Source organism: Rhamphochromis longiceps, linkage group LG13, assembly GCF_057381845.1.
Source record: "Rhamphochromis longiceps isolate RC_006_pf linkage group LG13, R_longiceps_female_GT1.1, whole genome shotgun sequence".
NCBI lineage: Eukaryota > Metazoa > Chordata > Actinopteri > Cichliformes > Cichlidae > Rhamphochromis > Rhamphochromis longiceps.
The window spans coordinates 17,484,265-17,506,002 of NC_140569.1; the positions used below are offsets into that span (position 1 = coordinate 17,484,265).

General features: G+C 40.9%; 1 protein-coding gene across 1 annotated transcript; it reads right to left on the reverse strand.

The window, feature by feature from the left end:
• Positions 1 to 36: 36 nt before the first annotated feature.
• LOC146655618 (transmembrane protein 150A) lies at positions 37 to 20,215 on the reverse strand. The gene is made up of 8 exons (XM_085428076.1): positions 20,004 to 20,215; positions 19,436 to 19,661; positions 14,813 to 14,860; positions 13,818 to 13,904; positions 12,679 to 12,746; positions 7,644 to 7,771; positions 3,479 to 3,656; positions 37 to 2,830 (listed from the first exon to the last, which is right to left on the reverse strand). Exons 2-8 carry the CDS (start codon positions 19,498 to 19,500, stop codon positions 2,568 to 2,570), a joined length of 837 nt encoding a protein of 278 aa, XP_085284202.1. The 5' UTR covers positions 19,501 to 19,661; positions 20,004 to 20,215; the 3' UTR covers positions 37 to 2,567.
• Between the last annotated feature and the right edge of the window lie 1,523 nt (positions 20,216 to 21,738).

The window sequence follows — 21,738 nt, forward strand, 5'->3', positions numbered from 1 at the left end:
TGAGAGTGGGGTGCTGTGAGGAGTGTTGGGTTCTTGTTAGTCAGAAGGCTCTCACCAATGATCTCGATTGCACGAGTGAGCTCGGTTTTCTCGCACATTTAACAGAGTCTTGATTAGCAAAAATAATCTATTACATCATGGCTAATCACCAGTCTTACAGCTGCACCTATACTACACAAAGAAACAAATGTACACAAGGAATCCCATTGACAAAAATGCAATTTAAACAAAGACGGCAGAAAGCCAAAGGCCTTGAATCAAAGAACACAGCTGGTGTGGTAATGTTTTCCTGAGTGTAGAGATCAGATAGATCCATAAATGAGGAAGAATGAGGTATGAAATGAAGAGAATGATGGCGAATGTGAAGATTTAAAAGAAATGTAATGTTTCTTTTTTTTGTAGTGGTCAGCTAGAAATAGGGAATATTCAAACCATGACGTCGGATTAAGTACTTTAAGTAAATGTGAAATGATTAGCGCCATTATTTTAGTGAACGTTTCAAATGTATTGAATGTTTAATGTGGTTTCTCAGAGGAACCTCATACTGTCGCAGGCAGAAGCTCAGGCTGGAGTTGAGCCTCCACCTTTATGAAATAAAAGGATAAAAACATTAGTTGGTCTTAGTATTCTGACTGTGGGCAGAAAAAACTGACAATTTTTCAAGTAGAAAAAAAACCCCTCATGTGAGCTTAACACATGCAATAAGCAGTGTGACCAGCAGAGAGAAGCAAGTGCTCAGTGTTGCAGCTGGTGTCGCTTTCAGCTCCGTCCTCAGAGCAGCGTGCGCAGGCTTCCCCATCACTCTAGTTCAGTTAGTCTGATACATTCAGCCTGATAGTGAATAACTACTTTCAGTAACATACTGTGAATTTGCAAACAAATTACACAAACAACATCTCAGCTCGACATGTGGCCAGATGTGCTGATGGCCAATTAATTAAATTACTACTGTTGTAAAGCCTCTGCCTCCTCAAAGCTTGAGAAAATTATGCACAGATGTTAGCAAGCATGGAGCATTTCTCCACGTGCTGGTGTTGCTAACCTTCTGTCCCTGCTCTCACTCTCAGAGTCACCGATTTACCTCATGTCTCTTCTTATTGCTTTGCCGTAATCACAACTGAAGTAAGGGAAAACAACAAGGTAAGGCCTATTTGTGTATTAGCACCAATGCCATAGGCAGACTTGTATTTGGCACATACTGAAAAATAACACGTTAACACTGAAGCAGGACAGTCCATCTCCACCATGTCTTACATTATACAAATCCTTTTCCCTTTATCCCACCACACCAGCTTGACGTGCTGAAACATCTCCACTTGTGCGAAGTTTCCAGCTTCACAAAAAAAGGAAACAGCTAAAGCAATAAGAACATGTTCTCCTCCTCCTGCATGTGGGAATAATAAGATGCAGACCTCTGCCTACAGGACCTGAAGACACGTGTAATGCCCCGTCACTAAACTCAATAAAGCCAGTGCTCTGGATTGAATTAGCTGGTACATATTTGGCCTCTCGACACTGTGTCACCTCTCCCTCATATTCTTTTACAGAGAAGGAGTTCAATCCAGCATTATTTAAGAGCTGAGCATTGATCTAGTCTATGGATCCCAAGAAGAATGGGGAAGGGTGTATTTTTTCAGTCTTAATTAGAAGATTTATGTGACTCAGAGCTCACTGAATTTTTTAACACAGTTTAAATAAAGACATATGAAACGTCACCCGAATAGTCCGGAAACAATAAGTCCATGCAGTCTGATACTTTAACAGCAATATTAGGCTTGCATATATGGCACAAACTTTAATGCTGCAATAAGCATTTTAAACAAAATGACACTCGTATCTAAATGCAAGCTCATGAGATGCACAGCAGAGCTCAGAACTACTCTGATGTCCACCAGATAATATTATTTCTGATTAGCTTTGGTCAACCAGCTCCACAGAAATATTTTAGCTTTACACGTGGCTTTGGAAGGGAGGTAATGTGCAGATGAGTATGCAGAATGAATAACCAAAAAAGTAAAAAACAAAAGAAGATCTATACAGTGTAGGGTGTTAATTACAAAGACGTGACTTAACATCAAAAATATTGCTTAACAGAGGTTTACGTGATGAAAAATGCAAACTGCCGCCCTGTTCTGTTTCCAGGATTGAAACACTGTGACACCTTCCCACTGTAATACTGTCAGCTGGGCTGTCCAGCAGCCTTCACTTCTTACACACTCTGAACGCATCGCGGCAGTCATCTGAATCCGAGGCCATCGGATTCACAAGAACTCCATGATCTGATTCCCAAAACGCTCCTCTGATGGTCACGGAGCACAGCCATGAGCAGGGAGAAAATTTGGTTTTGCACGCCTGTGCAATGTGCAAAATGCAAACAAGTTCTTCGGAGACACAAAGTTTGACGTAAGTATAAACTGCAGCAGAGCTACGCCCGCTCTGAACGGCTGCTGCGCTGGCCTGGTTCATTTCAAACCTTCAGACGAACACGGCTGGAAATGAATAATTCAGACTAGAGTTGGAAAGGAATAAAATGAGGCAACTGTGTGGCATCAACGTGTGCCAGGAGGCTACAGCATGGACATGCTTTCAGGTTGGTGTGGATGTGGTTGTGAGTGCAAACCGGGCCCTCCCAGCGCATCCATCTTGTGTTCTCTCCCAGCAGGTCCCAGGGAGCCTCCTCTCGCCAGCACCACCATTGTATCTCCTGACATGCCGGAAAACTCGAAGGCAAAAGTCCCATAAAAAAGCATGATGATGATGCAGAACACCCATTCGAAGATGGCCGAGGCGTGTTGCAGGACGAAGCTCTCCTGACAGAAAAAAACACCACCTGAAACACACGGTTAAGGAAAACAGCAGCAAAGCAATGCTAGGACCTAAAGCTGAAACGCCCCAACAGGAAGCAGTCGTGGACACGGCCCCACTCACCTGCACGATGCAGATTAAACACTCAGTTTTTGTCCAGGTTAAGTAAACAAGACACAATGAGTTAATTAGCGAGCTTTACAAGTGCTCACATGTTGATTATGTTACCCATGAAGAGACAGGCCCAGGCTACAGCTACTGTATATCTGTACTGTAGGTCAGGCTAATATGTTTTTCCCACATGCACTGTAACTTCTCTAGATGGATATCAGCTGACAGAGATATTGGATCGGACTTAAGTCGGTCTTTAATCTTCCACCTCCTACTATGAAATATGCTGGAGTGCGCCAAGATTTCCTGCTGCGTGCTTCCAAAACTGTCTGAAGCAGACACGACACTGGCGTTAATGCACTACATTAATATCTGGTAAAAAGGTCACTGTATCGCGCAATTATAGAGTTAAAAACTCTTGCTGCTTTATGTCATTGATGAAGAGGTGCCAGGGACTAACTGCATGAAATAATAAATAAAAATATCTGATGAAAAGAGGTCAAAGGGGATGCTTAGTCCCTTAAGCTTCAGGGCAGCCATCTGTAGAGACTGGAAAGGATACTGAGCACCAAGGCTACGAAGGCCAGCAGGGTCATGCAGAGCCGGAGGTGGGCCAAGTTGTACTCCCCTTGGGTTTTGGCCAGTCGGTACGTCAGCGCTGACTGCAGGCACACAAACAGCATACTGGTGGGAAAGGCAATGCCTGCTCCAACATAGTGGAGAATTTTAGCATTATCCACCTGTGATATAAGGACAGAAAACAGGAAGAGAAGGTAAGGGAGCCATTTAAAGGGTTGACGCAAAGATGTAACACAAAATAAAAACATCTAGTGAATGTGACGTGGGCAAATTCAGGAAGTGGTCCCATCGCCCAGTTTCAGAGGTATTTAAAACTCTGGTCGAAGCTTCTTACGATTCTTTAAGTAAAAAGGGAAAAGAAAAAAAAGAAACACAAAAGGCAAGCGTACAGGAGGCAACAGCAGCAAGAAACACGACAGAATGCCTCCTTTTCCCTGCTGGTCACAAGAACAACAAGAAACAATACACAAAAGAGCCGCTCAGGAGCATGTGACTACAGCTCCCACTGAAGGGTCCACACACACACACACACACACACACACACACACACACACACACACACACACACACACACACACACACACACACACACACACACACACACACTGAACTGAGTAGATAAGAGATCTTGTGGTACATTAACTTGAGCTAGGGACACATTAAACGACTTGACTGATTTGCTCAGATAAAAAACAATAGTTTCATGGTTAATGCCAGATGTATAAATTCTGCTATTTGTTATCATTTTCCAAGATCATTACAGCAACAGCCTCAAAGTTTGGTATCTAAGCCATTTGTCCATTGGCCTGGTCAGTACATGCTGAACATTCTTGTGTAGTAGGCTGATCCTTGAAGTGGCAATGTAAGACTTGCATAAGAAAAGTTTTGAACAGTTGAGATCTGCTGTAAAGCTCTCACACAGTAAAATAAATCCAATTTCTTCTACTCTAGTGTGGCACCTCCACCTCTGGACACACATCAACAACTTCATTTTCTTCTGACTAATCTATTTTCCACGCTAGAGCTGCAAAAGTTTAATCAGTAAATCAGTATTGATAAAGATTCTGATCCAATGTATTGTGAAGTGAAATAATGGTTTATGTTATTTAATGAGAAAATCACTTTGACTTTGTGACGGCACGTTTTTTTATCATTTGGCAGGTCGATCGATTGTTGGCTGCAGACTCAATTCATACACTGCACAGTGAGCTCTATTGATTGTGTGCATGTGTGTGAGTGAGTGTGTGCAGCCAGGAGTGCCAGATTCAATCACTAATACCTGTTTGTTTACGCTATCAACTGATCACTGCTAATCACAGCCAGGTAATGTATGCCGCTAATATATATAGGTGCAATATTAGCAGATTGTGAGCACACTGAAGTGAGCAAAGTGTGGCAGTGAAAAGCAGTGTAACATCAAACAGGGAAAGCATAAGGAAGGAAATGAGAATAAAGAGAAGACTGGGCGGCACTTAAGAGCAACAGCTCTTATTATAGCTACACATATTTATCTGAAACCACTCTGAGCTCCTGCCTTCATTAGTGAGTTTTCCGCAGCTAAATTCAGCACACTATTGAGCTGCACCTGTGATATTTCACAAAGTAGCAGTCAGGTACTGCTACTTTGTGAGGTAGATAAACGCTGTGACGATGTTTCTGTGGGAACAAGCCTAAATCTGTAACTGAAAGTGGCACCACCACCGATTACAACGGCCCTTTCGACATCACCTGAAAACCAGAGCTTTTAGAAAAAAACAGAGAAGAATGAAACACCATCGTGTTTTAAGTGAGGAACTGGTGTGCGACTTCAGACAATGTTCCTGATTTGCGTGACATCTTCCAGCCAAATAAGATTGGAAATACCTTCAGACTGTAGGTGGTATCAGTCTTTTTCATCCAGATTAGCAGTCCAACGAACTTTTCTACTTCTTTTCTCTTTGTTTTCCTGACAGCTGCTTTCCATGCAGCTGTGTCACACTCAGGCACCTCTGTGTGGCAGTAATGTGCTTCTCCGTCAACAATTCATGTACTTCTCTTCCCAGATCATCAGATCGCTTGACGGGAAAAGTCCCCGTGGCTCCACCACACCACAGCTGTACTGCCAAAGGCTTATGTAACGCACAACTATGCGCTCAAGCAGTTGATGCGGCTGATTACGCTGCCATGTGTTGTGTTTCTTGCGCTTTCTTTGATCTGTTTCGATTTTGACTGTCAGAGTCCTGCTCTGCTCCCTCTTCTCTGAGTCAAACTTGTTTGTGGCATTTGCCAGTGGATCCTGAGTACACGTGTTTTCGATGCTAAAAATGCGAGTTTGTGTAATGTCCTGAACTTCATGAGAGGGCACTGTGTGAGGCGGGCTGCAGGGATCAGGCTCGTGATTGGTTATAGATGGGGCATCTGTTACACACACCCTGTCTGCCTAGCTCCTCTCCATGCATGGCCAGACTTGATGACTCACTTCCCCCTGGCTCTTCTCGTAAAATTCCTCCCTGTTCGGCAGAGCTCGAGCCTCATAGGAAAAGCGGGAAGAAGGTGAGGTTGCCGTTACTACACCCTCGCATGAACTGCCACATCTGCAAATCTGCTCCAATACGCACATACACAACTCTTGTAAGAGGAGTATGTAAAAAGAGCTGAGACTCTAACATGTCAAACAATCTAATTTAACCAAATAGTCACATCTGTAGAAATATTACACTCTAAGAAACTTCACTTTACTTCAACACAACCCAAATTTTCTTTCAAAACTTTTGCTCCTCTCTTTACTCTGAATATAGCATCAAATGCCTTCTCCGTGGCTGTCTCTCCCTCTTTATTTTCCCATGAACTATCTCGGCCTTTTTAAAGCATGGTAACAAGATTTTGCAGTGATATCCAGCCCAGCGTCAAACACCAAAATAACCTCCCCTCAGAGGACGTTAAATGATCTTACTTTTCTTACCCTAACCGTGACCACTTCCTGAATCTGACACGTACGCTGACTTTTAACCAAAAACTCAACAGTTGACATTATGCACGCTTTCTTTGAAGCGGTCGTAACAATGTTACTGTCTAAACAGAGTTCTGTCCACGCAGCAAAGGTAGTACTAATACACATACACATACACACACACACACACTGTCTAGGCATCCAGCCAGAGCTCTAAATATTTAAACTTCAAGAAATTCTTTCCCAGAGAACAGAAGAAGAAATTCACGTTGAGTTTCTTCACTTGAAGTTTTAGGACCAAAGAAAGAGGATTATTGTGAACAGTATTGTGCTGATGAAGGAAGAAGTTAACATTACAAACATTGAGGTGTGTTTAATCTCAAATAAAAGGATTGATGGAAAGAAGCAAAGAGAAAGACTCCTAAAAAGAGCCAGGTTAAACAAAGACATGTTAAAGATTATACAGCAGATTATTTTCTTGGCTGTGTATAAGAATTTACTAGAGATGAAGCCATGCCACACCATTTAGCAAAAAGAAATTACTCATTATATTAATGAAACAGGAACCAGAGATATTTTGGACATTTTATCATTTTATCTGAACATCAAAGCTTTTTTACAACCAGCTGGCATGTAGTTGCTGGAGGTTGTGACCAATTTCACCCAGCAAAGAGTCTGCTGCACCAAAAAAAACCTCCTTGAGATTGCGTCTGCTATTGCCCGCAACCTGCTTGGAAGATGCCGACTTGTCCTCATATATCTGCCAACTACTCTAAGACCGGTAATGAAGCTATGAAAAGTGTGACACTAACCCCACTTTTCACATGAAAAGGTGCAACACATTTTTGACTATAGCTTGACTAATAGCTGGTGAGTGTTTGAGAACAAGTTGGCAACTTTTCTTCGAACTATAAATAATTGCAGCTACATTAGCGACCCAAGTAATTACAAGGACGCTTTTGGTGCAGCAGACTCTTTGTGAGAAACTGTACCCAGCATCCAATCACCAACCAGTCAAGAAATACACATTTTTCCTGAGTGACCAGAGGTTGCAAAAGGGTTGCCAGCCAGTCTCTAGGACTACACAACAGAAGCCTCAGTCTCTGTGTGTTTAATTTCACTATTTCCCATGCTGAATACAATTTCTTTGGGTATCCATAAATCTTTGTCTTCATCAGCATCTCTGTGTTTTATTGTTAAAAAAACTAGAAGACCGTACCTGGAAGTTGCCCACCATGATGAGTCCAGCACCACAGATCCAGCCCGTGCAAAGACTCGCCGTGTTCAGGACACAGTTTTGATGCTTCTCAATGACGTGGGCGTAGCGAAGCAGCACAATCACCATCACTAAAAGAAGGGAGATGAAAGTCACTGCATGCAAGAAATGGAGAAAAGGCATCATCTGGCTTTTTTTTGGACGACTATCATAAAAAAAGTGCCTGGCTTCAATTTAACGCAAACACTCTCACACGTCACTTAGCCAAGAAATACATGAACTCCCTGAAAGCTATATTACAGGAAATCAGAGATGTTAAGCAGCTTCTCTGACTCAAAACTATGAGAAGCAGAAAATGGCGGGAAAGTGAGAAGGATATCTTGGTGGGGGGTCGATCCAAACCTACATACGATTAAAAGGTGAAGGGGAAAGAAGTACAGTATATGGGACAGATGAGTGCCGATGTGCTAACAAGCTCTGACTGGGTGCATTGTTGGAGCACTGAGGAGCTGACCCCCATTTGGGTTCTCTTTGTTGGCTCCTCACGGCTGGTGCCTGATGAAGGCTGACTGGGCTTGGAGAAAGCGGGGCATATGGGGAGAGTGAAAAGTGGAGGGTGGGAGAATTAGTGAGGACAAGGAGCCCCTCATGTCTTGACCTGACGCTTATATATTGTTCCAGGGACTAAAGTGTTATGTTAACTCTGTCACAGCTTTTCAGAAGGTCTGTGTCTGCCAAAAGGGAATACAAATGGAGACTGTGGTCATGGCTAGAAAAGAAAAACATTTCCACGTAGAGTCTTTACATTGATAGATTTTTCCTTCCTCTCTGAAGCTTTGTCTCCAGGGTTTGTCTATGCCGTGACGTGTCTGGCTTTAAGTAGCGTCTCAGTGAGCGGACACATTTTATAGCCCGGCCACAACCTCAGGATGAAGCAGTAGAAATTATTGATTCCAGGCCTGATCTTTTGTTTTAAAGCGACTTTTTCTTCGCAGCTGTTAAAAAATCAGCCATGCATATTTCACATCATTTTCTGATTTTGATAACAACAGCAAAGCTTCCAGATGATAGTTGTTTGGCTCATGCTGAGGATAAATTACTGAGGGGAAGTCACCACACCACAATTGCCGCAACACTAGGGTGAAAAATGAGTCACCAGCAAGCTGCAAAGATAAAAAGATGATATTAAAAGAATGTTTTTCATTAAAAAAAACACACAAAATAATACACTAATGCAACAGCCAAGTCACTCATGATTATAGTTATACTACATTTTATTAATGTTCTGCCCAAACGGGAAAAAAAAGATTTTAAAAAAGGCCTTCAGCTTTTTTTTTTTTGCCGATCTTTTCATAGTTACACATCCACACAGCTTAGGTATGTATATGATTTATAGAGAGAGTTCAGCATCACATGTTGAGAAATTATGTCTTGCATAATTTCCTGTTAGAACAATAGTGCAAAGTTCCCACCGTTATGTTAACCATTCTGTTTTAATGTGATGTTTGGAGGGAGAATTAATTTTAAGTCCATCTGATCTGCAAAGTTTACTATGAGCTCACTGAAATGTTGCTATTAAATCTGATAATAAAAACATTTGTTTAAACCTTAAAGGCAAACATTGGTACAAGCAAGACCAAGACATGGTTATGTAATGCTATTAAAAAAACTAATTAATGATTTATTTATGTTTTTATATTCACTAGCTCTAACTTGTGTGTATCTGTGTTTGTGCGAGCTTTCTTCTGTTTCATCCTTCTGTACCCAAATCAACTCGGCAAAAGTGATTTCAGTTACGATCACGGAAAAACAAACAACTGTGTCTCCGGGCACGGAAACAGTGTGCTCATTGGCTCCTTTTTATAATGGAGAACATGCTGTATTGCTGAAGGGAAAGGAAAGTCGACTGCAGCTTTTTCATTAGATTAAAGCGCCTCGTTCACCCTGCTGCAGACTGGCTGCTGGTGGATTCTTTTCTGTTTCAACTAAATGTGTGTTTCATCATAACAAATGAGCGTGTTTAAACTTGTTGGCATTGTGCAGTCATCCTGGAATGATGAAAGCTACGCCTGAAGGTTAAAGACAAGGACAAGCAGCTTCTCTCTATAGGAAATCAGTGTTTCTTCTTCTATTCTGGGCACATTTGTGTGGGCATTTTTTTTTGGTATCCTTGTCAGATGATGCATGTTTAGTAAAGTCATGGCCTCCTCCAGTGTAAGGGCTTCATATCCCATGCATCAGCGCCACCTGGACTCGAAGGTCACAACAAGCTGCAGTGTGACAGCTTATTTTACCCAAGGATGCCATGCAACAGCACCTAACACTGTTCCAATACTTTGTTACCTTCCACAGAGCAGCCCTTTACAAGTTCATGCTGTTTGCTCTGAAGTCAGGAAACCCAGTGCAGGAAGTAAAGTGCTCCCACAGACACTGACTCACACACTACTTCTATCTTGCATGTATACTTGCAACAAGGTGGACAATCTCTCATGCATACATAGCCCTGCACGTGCCTTTGCATTCACATACGCAGGGCTGAGTTAACACTAAAACTGATGGGCATTAATAAAGTGCTTATTACCCGGCGGCACTCGCACCTCACAGTAGAAAAAACCTTGCCACCCATACAAGGGGCTATATTTCAACCCAAACACAACATTTCACCGTCTCCCACAGAAGGTATGCAGACAGAGAATGCATGTATTGTCTTTCAAATGTTTTGTGTGTACACTGGCAGAAAAGTGGGAACTGAACTGAAAAGGAGAAAAAACAATTACAGGGCGATATAAAATTCTCCAAGTTCATGTTACTCCTTTTGGAAGTGACACCTGCAGCCAACTATAGCAGACACAGCCTTCCAAGTAAAACATAAATCAATGAGCTACTAGCTAAGCACGCAATATTTAAAATAGTGTTGTATAGCTACATACCACATCAGCTTTACATACTTATGTATAGACAAAAGAGGTAGCTTTATAAACAGTATTAACATACAGACTGATGGGATTGCAAAGGGGGAAAAAATGCAGCCAAAAATTAGAAAATTAAACCTTCCAAACCTCACAGATTCACCCGAGTGGGTGAAAGTGCAACTGAACTCAGTTAAAAGGATGTGATGGATAATTTTTAATCAAATGCAGCAGCGATACATCACTTACAATAACATCAAGGTTGAGGGTCCTTAAATCTCAATTTTTTATGTTGTTTTTAAAAAAAGAATAGAAATGCAGAGGAAATTATGAAGGAATTATGCAGAATTTCAATTCCCAACTGTCATTAGCTCTCCAAAAAACACTTTAATGGATGAAGGTGGAGTGTTTCACTGAAATTACTTATTGAGCGGTCATATTAAATTCTCTTAATTAGAAATATAATCATCTTACGGTCATGGAAAACAAAGAAAACAGCAAATATCACAATCTGAAACATGTTGACATGCTCATTTTCCCACTTCCTTAAGTGATTCAGCTCAAGTTATGTGTTCTAATGAAAACAAAATATTAGCTGACATTTTATGTAACTGGGAGGAAAATGTGCGTCTCTAATATCTCAAAACACATTTATGACAAAGACAGAGATACAAGCTTTTATCCTTTCACAATGAAAAGGGATTTGTTTCTTTTACTCACTATGTACTTTCTAAGACATCTTTTCTTTTGGTTGCTGTCACTGATGGTTTGGTGGGTGACTAACAATGAGCGCAAGAGAAACTTCATTCACAAGGAAGAGGAACTAAGAAATTTAGATGAAAGCTGTTTAACAGTCACTGTGCGCGGAAGTAGTGCAGGATTACCTCCACCACACACCATTATTTCACACTTATACTGCATACATATTATGAAAGAGTCATTCTAGGTAAGCATGTTTCAAACAAAAGTTACAGAGCTACATCTTAACTAAGCCAGATAAAATCCATCATCGTGATGAAGCAACAGTGGTTGCAACATTTTCTCACTGCCACATAATTTACCCGTGAAATAAAACACAAAAATCAAAGGCCAGTGTTTAGCCAAGGTGTGTTTCTCTGACACCAATAATATTATGTACCGATTTTAAAGATTCTCACTGGTTTTTTATGCATATAACCTCCCTCTAAAGGAAAATCAGGTTGCAAAAGATTTTCAAAAGTGGGGTCTAATTTACTCAAGCAAACAATATACTTTTCTTTATCAGATAATAGAAATACTTCTTTGACTATGTGTGCAGCAGTTGTACTCAGGTGTGTATTCACCACCTAATGGGTCTGTTAAGAGCCTGGAAAAAGCCTGTAAGTACACAAGGGCAGCTCCTGCAACCATCTGCCTCCTTTTTCAGCATTGTGTACACATACAGTATACAATGCTGCAAAGTTCCTCCATTCTTGTCACAAGCAAAGACCAGAGCTACAATTTGCATCTCAAAAAGACAGCTTACAATGTCCAGAGTCTCACAGTCAGACAGAAAAATAGCTGCTAGAGGCTTGGATAAAAACAAAGCACAGTAACTTTTTACACACAGCTAGAAAATTAACCACAGCTGGAAAACATTATCAAGATCGGGCCAGTCGAAGCCACCAGTGAACGGAGGGCAGCAGCACATGTAGAGACTCCCAGAAAACATGCAGACCAGCAATTGAGAGCTCATTCTTTCTTTCAGACACAAGAGTTTTCTTTGCATCTGTGTTCGGACTTGTTCTGTATTACAGCTAATTTTTGCTTTCAGCTTCTCTCTTATTCACAGGGGGGGGTCGCCACATTGGGCAGCTTCACATGTTTAATCTGACTGACTTTTACACCCTTCCTGAAACAAACCCAAAGGGATTTGTGTCATCTCCAGGAATCAAACCGGGGATCTTACCATTGTTAGGCAAACAAGCCCCTTCCTTTTTCTATTTCTACAATGGGAAATACAATGTGTCTACTTCAATAAATATGCTTATGTACATTCATTTGTTGAGCTGGCTGCCCTGCAGGTGTGTCTTGAAATTTTAGCTTGCTGGTTTACACAGTTAATATAAGCCAGTCTAATGTGTCCTGAGCCATGCCTTATGATGCCTTACCCATGAATGAGCCCGTGCTGCAGATAAGGCTGAAGAAGCAGCTCTCAGGAGGAAGAGTCCCACATTTACTGCAAGAAACAATTACAAGAAAACCATCAGAGCAATACCGCAAAACAATGCACCACTGCCTACACCTCCAACCATCAACACATCCAGAGGTACTCTATGGCTGTTCCTCACATCCTGAAGTCAAGTGTTTGACTTTTCACCTACTGCTTGCTGCTTTTATTCTACGAATGGGAAATGTTTGTAGGAGGGAAAACTCAGAGACAGTCAACACTGGCTGTCTGTGCCCAGACTCCCATTGAAGCCAAAGTCCTCTCAGCTGACTCAAGTCATACACACATTCTTCACTACATGGATCAAAACGCACCATTCATTAGACTAAAGCTGACATGAATACATTTTAAACAATTTTTTCATCTATGGCTTGTTCGAAGGTCCGTTTTATTTTTACCCAACAGCGCGGTATTTAACACAGATTAAGAAAAATGCTTCTTCCACCTTCCCTGCTTCGACTGCTTAGCAACAACAGCGCTGCTATATTAAAGATTAATTTTCTGTGTTAAACTGTAGCTGCACACTTGATTTGTAGAGGTGGTGGTGGTGGTGGTGGTGGGGTCATTATCGTTGCATATTATCTTTTCTGGTTTTCCTTTTTTTTATGCTTTGTTTTTTTGTTAAATGAAAGCCACTGTGGCTATGTGGTACAACATGTCTTTGATGTTGAAAGCTGAGAGGGCCAAAAACCCAAACAAAGAAGCAAGAGTGTCTTGATTTCCTCTGGACTGTAAGCCGACTCCTCCGTGTGCGTATGTGTGTTTACATGGCTGAACGTAGGCCCGTGTTTTGCCTCCAAACTGCCACGGTGGCAGGCAGGATATTTCTGCCACAAGTTATTTTCAGAATGCACACACACACACACACACACACACACACACACACACACACACACACACACACACACACACACACACAGAAGAAACGTCTCATTCTCCTCACTCGCTTTTTTTCTTTTTAAATCAACAATGTGCCGACAGGGGTCACGCAAAACAATGGGACAGTGTTCCTGTTCTGACTCAGCAGAAGCAAAGGGGCAGAGAAGAGACGGACATGAGGTACGACTCCATCTCACTGACCTGATGAGAGGTACATTGTCTAGTGTGCAGCACAAGGATGGCCCGCTCTGCAAATACAGCTCCTCCTCACATGACTGGTTATACAACCTGAAAGAAAAAACAACCAAACAAACACCAAACATGTGTGGCAGTGCAAAAGCAAATGTTAAAAAAAATTGAGAAAAATTGCGTTTATATTAGGCTGTGGACACACAGTGGAAAATAGCTAACAAAGCAAAGACATATTCCTGATTTTTTTTCACTGGGTCTAGTAAAAATATATGAGAAGCTGTATAATACAGTATGTTGTTAAACCACAGTACAGTAACTGTATATTAAGCACCATTTTGTGCGATCACACCCAGGATTTCTTTTGTTTTTAGGGTTGGTGTGTCAAAGAGGCAGAAAACCACTGTGTCATCAAATGCTAGCTCTGCTCGTGGAGATTAACCTCAGCTTGTCCGAAACGAGCCCAGCATCCAGAGCAGCAAAGCACACGATCTGACAGCAACGACAAATTTTTCAGCATCACAGCTTTAGATTTGTGCTGATTTTCTAGATTAATATTCATCTCTGGCTCTGCTTTACAGTGTGTCTTTCTCCTACCTCCCTCCCCTCAACCACATCCGGTTGCAGCAGGTGCCTGCCCCTCCCTGAGCCTGGTTATGCTGGAGGCTTCTTCTTATTAAAAGGGAGTTTTTTCTTCCCACGGTCATCAAGTGCTTGCTCATGGGGGTTTGTCTGATTGTTGGGGTTTTCTCTGTATTATTGTAGTGGTCTTTACTTTACAATATAAAGTGCCTTGCAGTAACTGTTGTTGTGATTTGTCGCTAAGTAAATAACATTGAACTGAACTGAACTGTGAGTGGATTTTAATGAGTCTCTCAAACGTTTTTCAGCCGACTGAGCAGGAAATTATTCTCACTGGCTCTTGTTGCAAAAGAGGTGCAAGGAAGGTTACAAAGGTCAAGACTGACTGTAGGGATCAGCAAAATACAGAATAGATGTCAACATACCAGTTTTCCACAGGGCAGACATGCTGGTTGTAAAGGGCCATGGCATAGCTAAAAAGGAAAAGGAAATGATTATCCAAAATCAAAGGGAACAGTTATTTTATATTTTTAGCATACACTGTAAATTTAAACTGACTCAATGAGCATTCATACGGCAAAAGCCATTAGAGTGGTAGTGGTAGGAAAAAAAGATACTTCTCACATGCAGCCTCAGAATAGGAAGTTTTTTTAGGTCATTGAATTCAAGTGAAAAGCAGAGGGGAGTTCAATGCAAAAGCCACAGCTAACATAATAACCTGACACTACTGTGACGCTAGACTGTCAGGAGGTGAGCAGGCCATAAAGGCAAGGAAACGTAATATCACAGTGAACATGAATCCTGAACAGATTTATGTAAAACCCACGTAGCCATCAACTGTTAAGCTCACTAAAACCCTTTTGCATATCTGTCATGTCTTTGCAGTAGCATTTCTCATGTGGTCGCTTATTTACAGTGATGATTTTATATGACTGAAAATGACCTACATATGATTTCAGGTCTTTTCATTTATTGAACTTTTAGGGTGACCCAAAATCCTGCACCTGTTTAACTTTCAGGAACAGTTGAGCTGACTTTTCACCATTTCTTACCCTTTATCTGAAACTGCTGTATAAAGCACTTTGGGTGCTTATGTAGAGTAGAAAAGCACTATTAAAGAGCCTCCATTTACCTCAGATGGCTCATTTTTGTCAAAGTGGTATGACTATGGTGAGGATACTGACCAGCCGCGGCCATACAGAGGTCAACAATCTAACATAAGTAACATAATATCTGTATATGTCAGCACTAAACACAAACACCAATGTTAAATATATTGATCCATCCATTTTCTTCCGCTTGTCATCAATTCAGGGATGCAGGAGGAGATGTGAAAGGAGAAGCAGGGTAGACCCTGGCCAGACCGCCTGTCTGTTGTGGGGCAACACAGACAGACAATCGTTTGAACTGACATTCACACATGTGGGCAATTTAGAATCACCAATTAACCCAACTCCACTAACTGCATGCCTCTGGACTGTATGAGGAAGTTGGAGGAGGTGTCAGAAGTACCCAAAGAGAATCTGCAAACTCCAAACAGAAAGCTTGCTTTGAACCCAGGACCTTCTTCATGTGAGGCAACAGTGCTAACCGTTTACTTTATATTATCTTCTAATTAAGATTTTAAAATATTGAGACCAGTGCTGGCCACAAAAATCCCCTTTTGCACAGGCTACAGATAAACTCTATAACTGGAACATCTTCAATCAGGCTGCAATGACCACTTGCATTATTATACCTGACATTGTGACCCTGCCTGGGAAATTTTTCTACATAACAAACCATTTTCAGCTAATGATACAGAGGCCACATTAAAGGGCCAGATGTCCAGCGTGTGGTTTTGAATGGCTGAAGAAAATGCTATTTAACTGTGAGTCCTGTGATTAAGTCCTCAACACGAACATGTGCAGCTCAACTGTGTCTGCTCTGTTGCTCAAGTCCTACACAACTGCATATGCAGATAGGACGAATATGCACATGCAGAAAGAAATCATGGGAAACTCAGGTTTCTGAGGTGTTTACATATCCCACATCATCTTTATTTTTACTTGTTTTAGCCACATTTCTATGTGGGCATTTCAGGAAGGACATGCAACAATCACATATAACCTTGTTATTCACATGCAACAGTAAAAACACTATTTGTAACAGCCAGAAAACCACAGGAAGACCGAGTCATACAGACAGAGTATCTTTCCTCATTTTTGCATGCAGTCCTAGTTCAGCAAGAGGTTAAGCACCAATCAGGAATGTTTCCATGGCTGATAATATCCTACTCACAGGCCAGTCTTTACAGGACAGAGATATTTCCCAAAGACACAAGCAAGAAATCAAAAGCAAGACATATTTCATAACGTTAAAAATAGCGGTATTAAATTATTTCCACTACACAGTATCTGCTACAATTTCATGTGTCGACACAATATCAGATTCAGAAAACACGGGCTGTCCAACCTGAGCAGGTGGACAGTTTTTTCTTATGCAGGGTGTGCACAGCTATATAGAACTTGGACACGGAGTGAAACCCAGTATCATACATGGCAGTTCTGTCACCAATGTCTGTTTACATCTTTGTCTTGGAAATCGCCAGCTAGCACCTCCTATCCAATGATCACACGCAAGATAGGTGTGACTGTCCAAAAGGTCAAGATAACAGGCAAAAATATTAGTCTGAGCATAGCTATCATTACTATTAAAACAATGTGTCTATTAATTTCTACAACATTAAAAAATAATCTGAGGGCACCAGCTGGTGTTAGAAAAGAAACGCCTGGAGAATCTATTTTTAGTTAACTTTCAAGTGTGAAATTAATCCTGCTACCAGCTTTTTAACACTGCATTTGCTTAGTGAAATGCACAGCTGGTTTTGACTGCTGTAAAGGCTGTCAACACTTGGCTGGCTGGTTAGATGGGGGCAATAACCCTCTGGGATTTTTTCCATTGGTTGCATCTTACTGTTCCCATGGATCTCTCACTGTAGATGAAAGTCAGCAAGCTACAACACACAAAAACTATGTAGGTCCGACCGTTTTTTTCAAAATTGCAGGCCGAGATTTCAGCTAACAAACAAATGACTCATTTAGGTGTACTCCAGGTACACAGAACAGGAGAGACCACAAAGGGTTAAAGACACATCAATCACCGTGTAAAGAGCGCTGCTCTAGCACTGAGGAAATCCATCACTGTGAGTGAAAGAAGACTTCCAGCTTTTGATTATGATAAAGGAACAGAAACAAAAGTGCACCATGTCCTCCCTTTTATCTATTGAGTGTGTGATAAGCCTTAAAGGAAAATGTGCCAATGTGTACCTTCAGGCGTAAATGACGGTGATAGACATTTAAGCCTTTCGAGAAACACAGTAACAAACACACACCTTTCATTTTTGTCTGCTTCCTTTCCATATGTGCTGAACACTACAAATGGTACCAACAAGACAAAAACAAAAATCAAAAATCTAGAAAAAAAAATGCAGGAAAAAGAAAGCTTAGGTTGTTACATTTTTCCCTGATTTTGGGGGTGTATTTTATACATCTGGCCAGCTTCTAAAGCTAGAACAGCATCTGCAGCTCTGGGGAGCTTCTAAATAAAGTGAACTTATTTAGATGTAGCTGGAACTAAACCAGCGCTTTATGTGCTCAGCAGAGGCTAAGTAATAATAGGTTTGTTTATATAATTAGACCCCTATCAAAGCTCAGCAATGGCTGTAATTGCATGTGCCTTTAAGCAATGTTTAAGTGGAACAGACCCTGTTTTTTATTTAGGACCAAGTCCTACATAAAGAAAGACTTCGATGGAAAAATCTTTTTTTGTTGGGGATTTGTGTGTTTTTTTAACAATGAAAAGTCCCAAAAGCTCTACAAAAATAACCTCAGAAAAATGTGTGAGCCAATAAACTATAGATAAATTTGGCAAGTACTAGTTAAACTCCCATTGCTTCTACAGCATGGTTGCTGGATAACATAAAAGACACATATGCAAATACACTGACTGACTGATAAAAGTTGAGAAACAGAAGCCAAGACTTCTTGGTGGTCCAACTTGATACAGAAAACACTTGGCATGGGCGCCAGATACTGAGTGAAAATTTTGCTTACGTTCTTTCCCACCCCTTTCCAGTATTTACCTTACTCCTACCCAGTCATCCACACTGGGAAGCAGGAGTTATGCAACATGCCACATTCTGTGACATTCCCCAAGTCTGAAAAAGACCCTTGACTGCTCTTAGAAACAAGGCGCCCTTGTCAAGGTAACAGGAAGGAAATGGGTGTAAAGGGGCTGGCAATCTGCAGCTCTCAGCATCTGAACTCAGATCAGCTTTCTGCTCAGAAAAAAATGCCCAAACTAGACAGATTGGTTTTCACCTTCATGTTCTCAAATCAGCATGGAAACATTAAGCCGCTACACCTGGATACACACTACTGATTGGACTGTTGAGTAGCCACGCACATCACAACATTAATTGCCATATGGTCTCAAGTTTGGTGCTTGATTAGGCTGTTTAGTCTCCATGCAACTTATCAGTGATGCAGCACATAGCCTTGATTCAGAACTACAACAATTTAGAATTGGGCCATCTGTCTCTCTCCCCACTGGGGTTTGCATTCCTTGTCCCAACAAAATAATAGAACAGAGAGAAGAGCTGTCAGCCCAAGTATAACCAGGAGGGTTTCTCTCCAGCACATCTGCTCAGACACTGTACTACAGATAATTAAGATTTACTGCAAACCTGCATGTCTGATTTTTAGGATAATGGTGATAATCCCGGATCATTACTGGAAAGAGTTCATCCACATGCAATTGCCATGACTCCCAGGAATTCAGGGTAAATATGTAGTGCTGCACTCCTGTAGGCAGGAGAGGAGGCTGGAGTATCGAAGAGCATTTTTATTACAACATGATTCCAATTCTTAATTTGTATTTTGTCATTTTTAAAGTTATGGACAGGGTATAGATCCAGATGTCAAACCTTAGAACATTTACATAGATTTTAAACTTTTCTGATGTCAAAAAAAAAAAGAAAGAAAGGGGAAAAAACAGACAATACTTACACAACCCATATCCCAGTGATGGTCAGGACAGGGAGGCTAACAGGTAGTATCATCCACAGAGACATCTTCCAGCACCTTTCTTCTTTTTCCTCTCCAGCCAGCTGAGCAATGTCTTCTCAAGTAGGATTAACATTTATCTGAGTGTGACTGACATGTGCACCGATTCATTTTCCTGAAGATGGAGGACGGTTGATGGGACAGCGGCAGGACAGATGTCTCTTTTCAGCTAGTGAATGAGAGGATCGATAGGGTTGTTCCGTGAGGTTGATTAGGAGCATTCACCTACTCATCATCATTAAATGATTAAGTAAACTATCAAGAACAAGCTATTAGTGACCACAGCAATTTAATTTACATCGATCAGCAGGGTGCATTACCTTACATAATCCTGCTTTCGTGAAGCTTTAGTTTTCTGCTTTTCTTAAATGTTCAACAACATTTTATAAGTTTGGGGGTGTTCGGGGTGGACACATTAACCGCTTACATTTCAAATGCGACGGTTTTTTGTCCACCTTCCTGTTTCTAGCTAGCAACAACAAGCATCAAAGGTAAATCTGTGACAACTCACCTTCTGCCTCCTTGTAAGCTAGCAAATGCAGATTGTTTTTTTCTTTTTAGGAAAATGAAAACTTTGAGTACGCCGGCGTGTCCTCCACAACTCTGGCACCCCCAACCCCCCCAAAAACTATCACGACTTAGCTTTAATTTTACTTGGGTATGTAGATTTTTCCAGAGCAGATGGGACCTCGGTTAGCCGTGTTCGCGTTGAAATGAGTGGGGGGAAGGCTGGCTTCACAGCAGCCAGTCCTTCTGTATCTCAGCCGCCACGAGTATCCAGCTGTTTGACTCCGCCCACATTTGGTTACGCACGTGTGGGCGGGATAGCGCGGAGGAAGCTCAAGAAGACAAGTTTGTCCTACCGTATTTGGACAAAGTTTTAAATTATAAAATAGCAATTACATCCACACAATGTTGTAATTTGAATATTACTGTTTTAAATCAGTTCCTTTCACCGTGAGACCCTGAGAGTAGGCCTACTACACTTGGAACCTGTACGTTTCCTTCGCTGTTAACGGTAGGAAGAGGGTACGGCCAGAATAGAGGGCTCTGAGTACAACCTGGAAGCTTTCGCATTTTCTTCTTTTTTGTGTGCATGTGTGTGTTTTTCTCCCGTGCTTTCTTATCTCATTGTAAAGACACGCGTCTTCGTCTTTACGTCAGCACCGTGTAACTCTCTGTTTATATACAACATGTGTGAATGAGCGTGAGACACCGAGCAGAAAACTTGTTTCTGCTGCCCTCTGCAGCTTTAACGAATTAATATTTTCATTTGTCAGCTATACATAATCTGCGCTGGGTCCTTCTGTGAAAAAATCAATTACGAATCAGCATATTTAATAAACTATGCAAAACTTTTCCCCCCATTCTTTTCTCATCAGTTCCTATAACTTCATTAGTACAAAAGACAGACGCGTGGAATTTATCAGGGCCAAAAAACATATCAAAGCGCCGTTAAAAACAGCAGACAAATCCTTTTTACACCGTCTCCACGTATCTTTCCATCTAAAACAGCAATCATGTAATATATTCATATAATGTGATATCATAGTTTAGATTGCAAAAAAACTGCACCATTATAATGTCTATGACAAAGAGTAAGAGAACCAGTGCCCTAAATGTTTTATCTGTTTTCTTATAATTCACTGGAGCTTTCCAGACTTATATGACCACGTGGAATAGATGGCTGGTCAAACTTTATCACAGCCAGTGGTTCAATCAGAGGTGTACAACACATGAGCAACATGTGAGAGCATGGATAGGACCACCAGGAATGTAACATTTACTCATATACTTTACTTAGGTTTAATGTATTTGTAATATTTATTTTTGTCTGTATATATTTTTTAGTATTCTCATACTATGTTACTTTTTTATTCAACTATATTTTGAATGCGCTATAGTATTTATTTGACAGCTTTAGCTACTTATTATTGTAGATCAAGCCACAGAACACTATCGATGAAATATGTTCAAAAACATATAGACATAAAAATGTCTGAATATGTTTACTTAAGGTACTTTAATTATATTTTGATTGTTCAACCTTTTCACTGTTAAGTTATTTAAGGTAGGATTATATGTTTTAAGTGAGTTAAAAATCAAAATACTTTCTTCCATTTTGCCAATGTCCAATAGATGACTATATTTAAATTCTTGGGCAGTTCCTAATAATTTCACAAAAAATGTGTAATAGGCCTCAATTTTCATAAACCTGAAATTATGTTTTTGACATCACTTTTCTA

Coding starts and splice junctions, on each gene's coding strand:
- LOC146655618 (XM_085428076.1), bottom strand. CDS start 19,500: ATGTCTCTGTGGATGATACTACCTGTTAGCCTCCCTGTCCTGACCATC. Junction 14,861..19,435: donor ATCACTGGGATATGGGTTGT/GTAAGTATTGTC, acceptor TTTCCTTTTTAG/CTATGCCATGGCCCTTTACA. Junction 3,657..7,643: donor TCATGGTGGGCAACTTCCAG/GTACGGTCTTCT, acceptor CTTATATCACAG/GTGGATAATGCTAAAATTCT.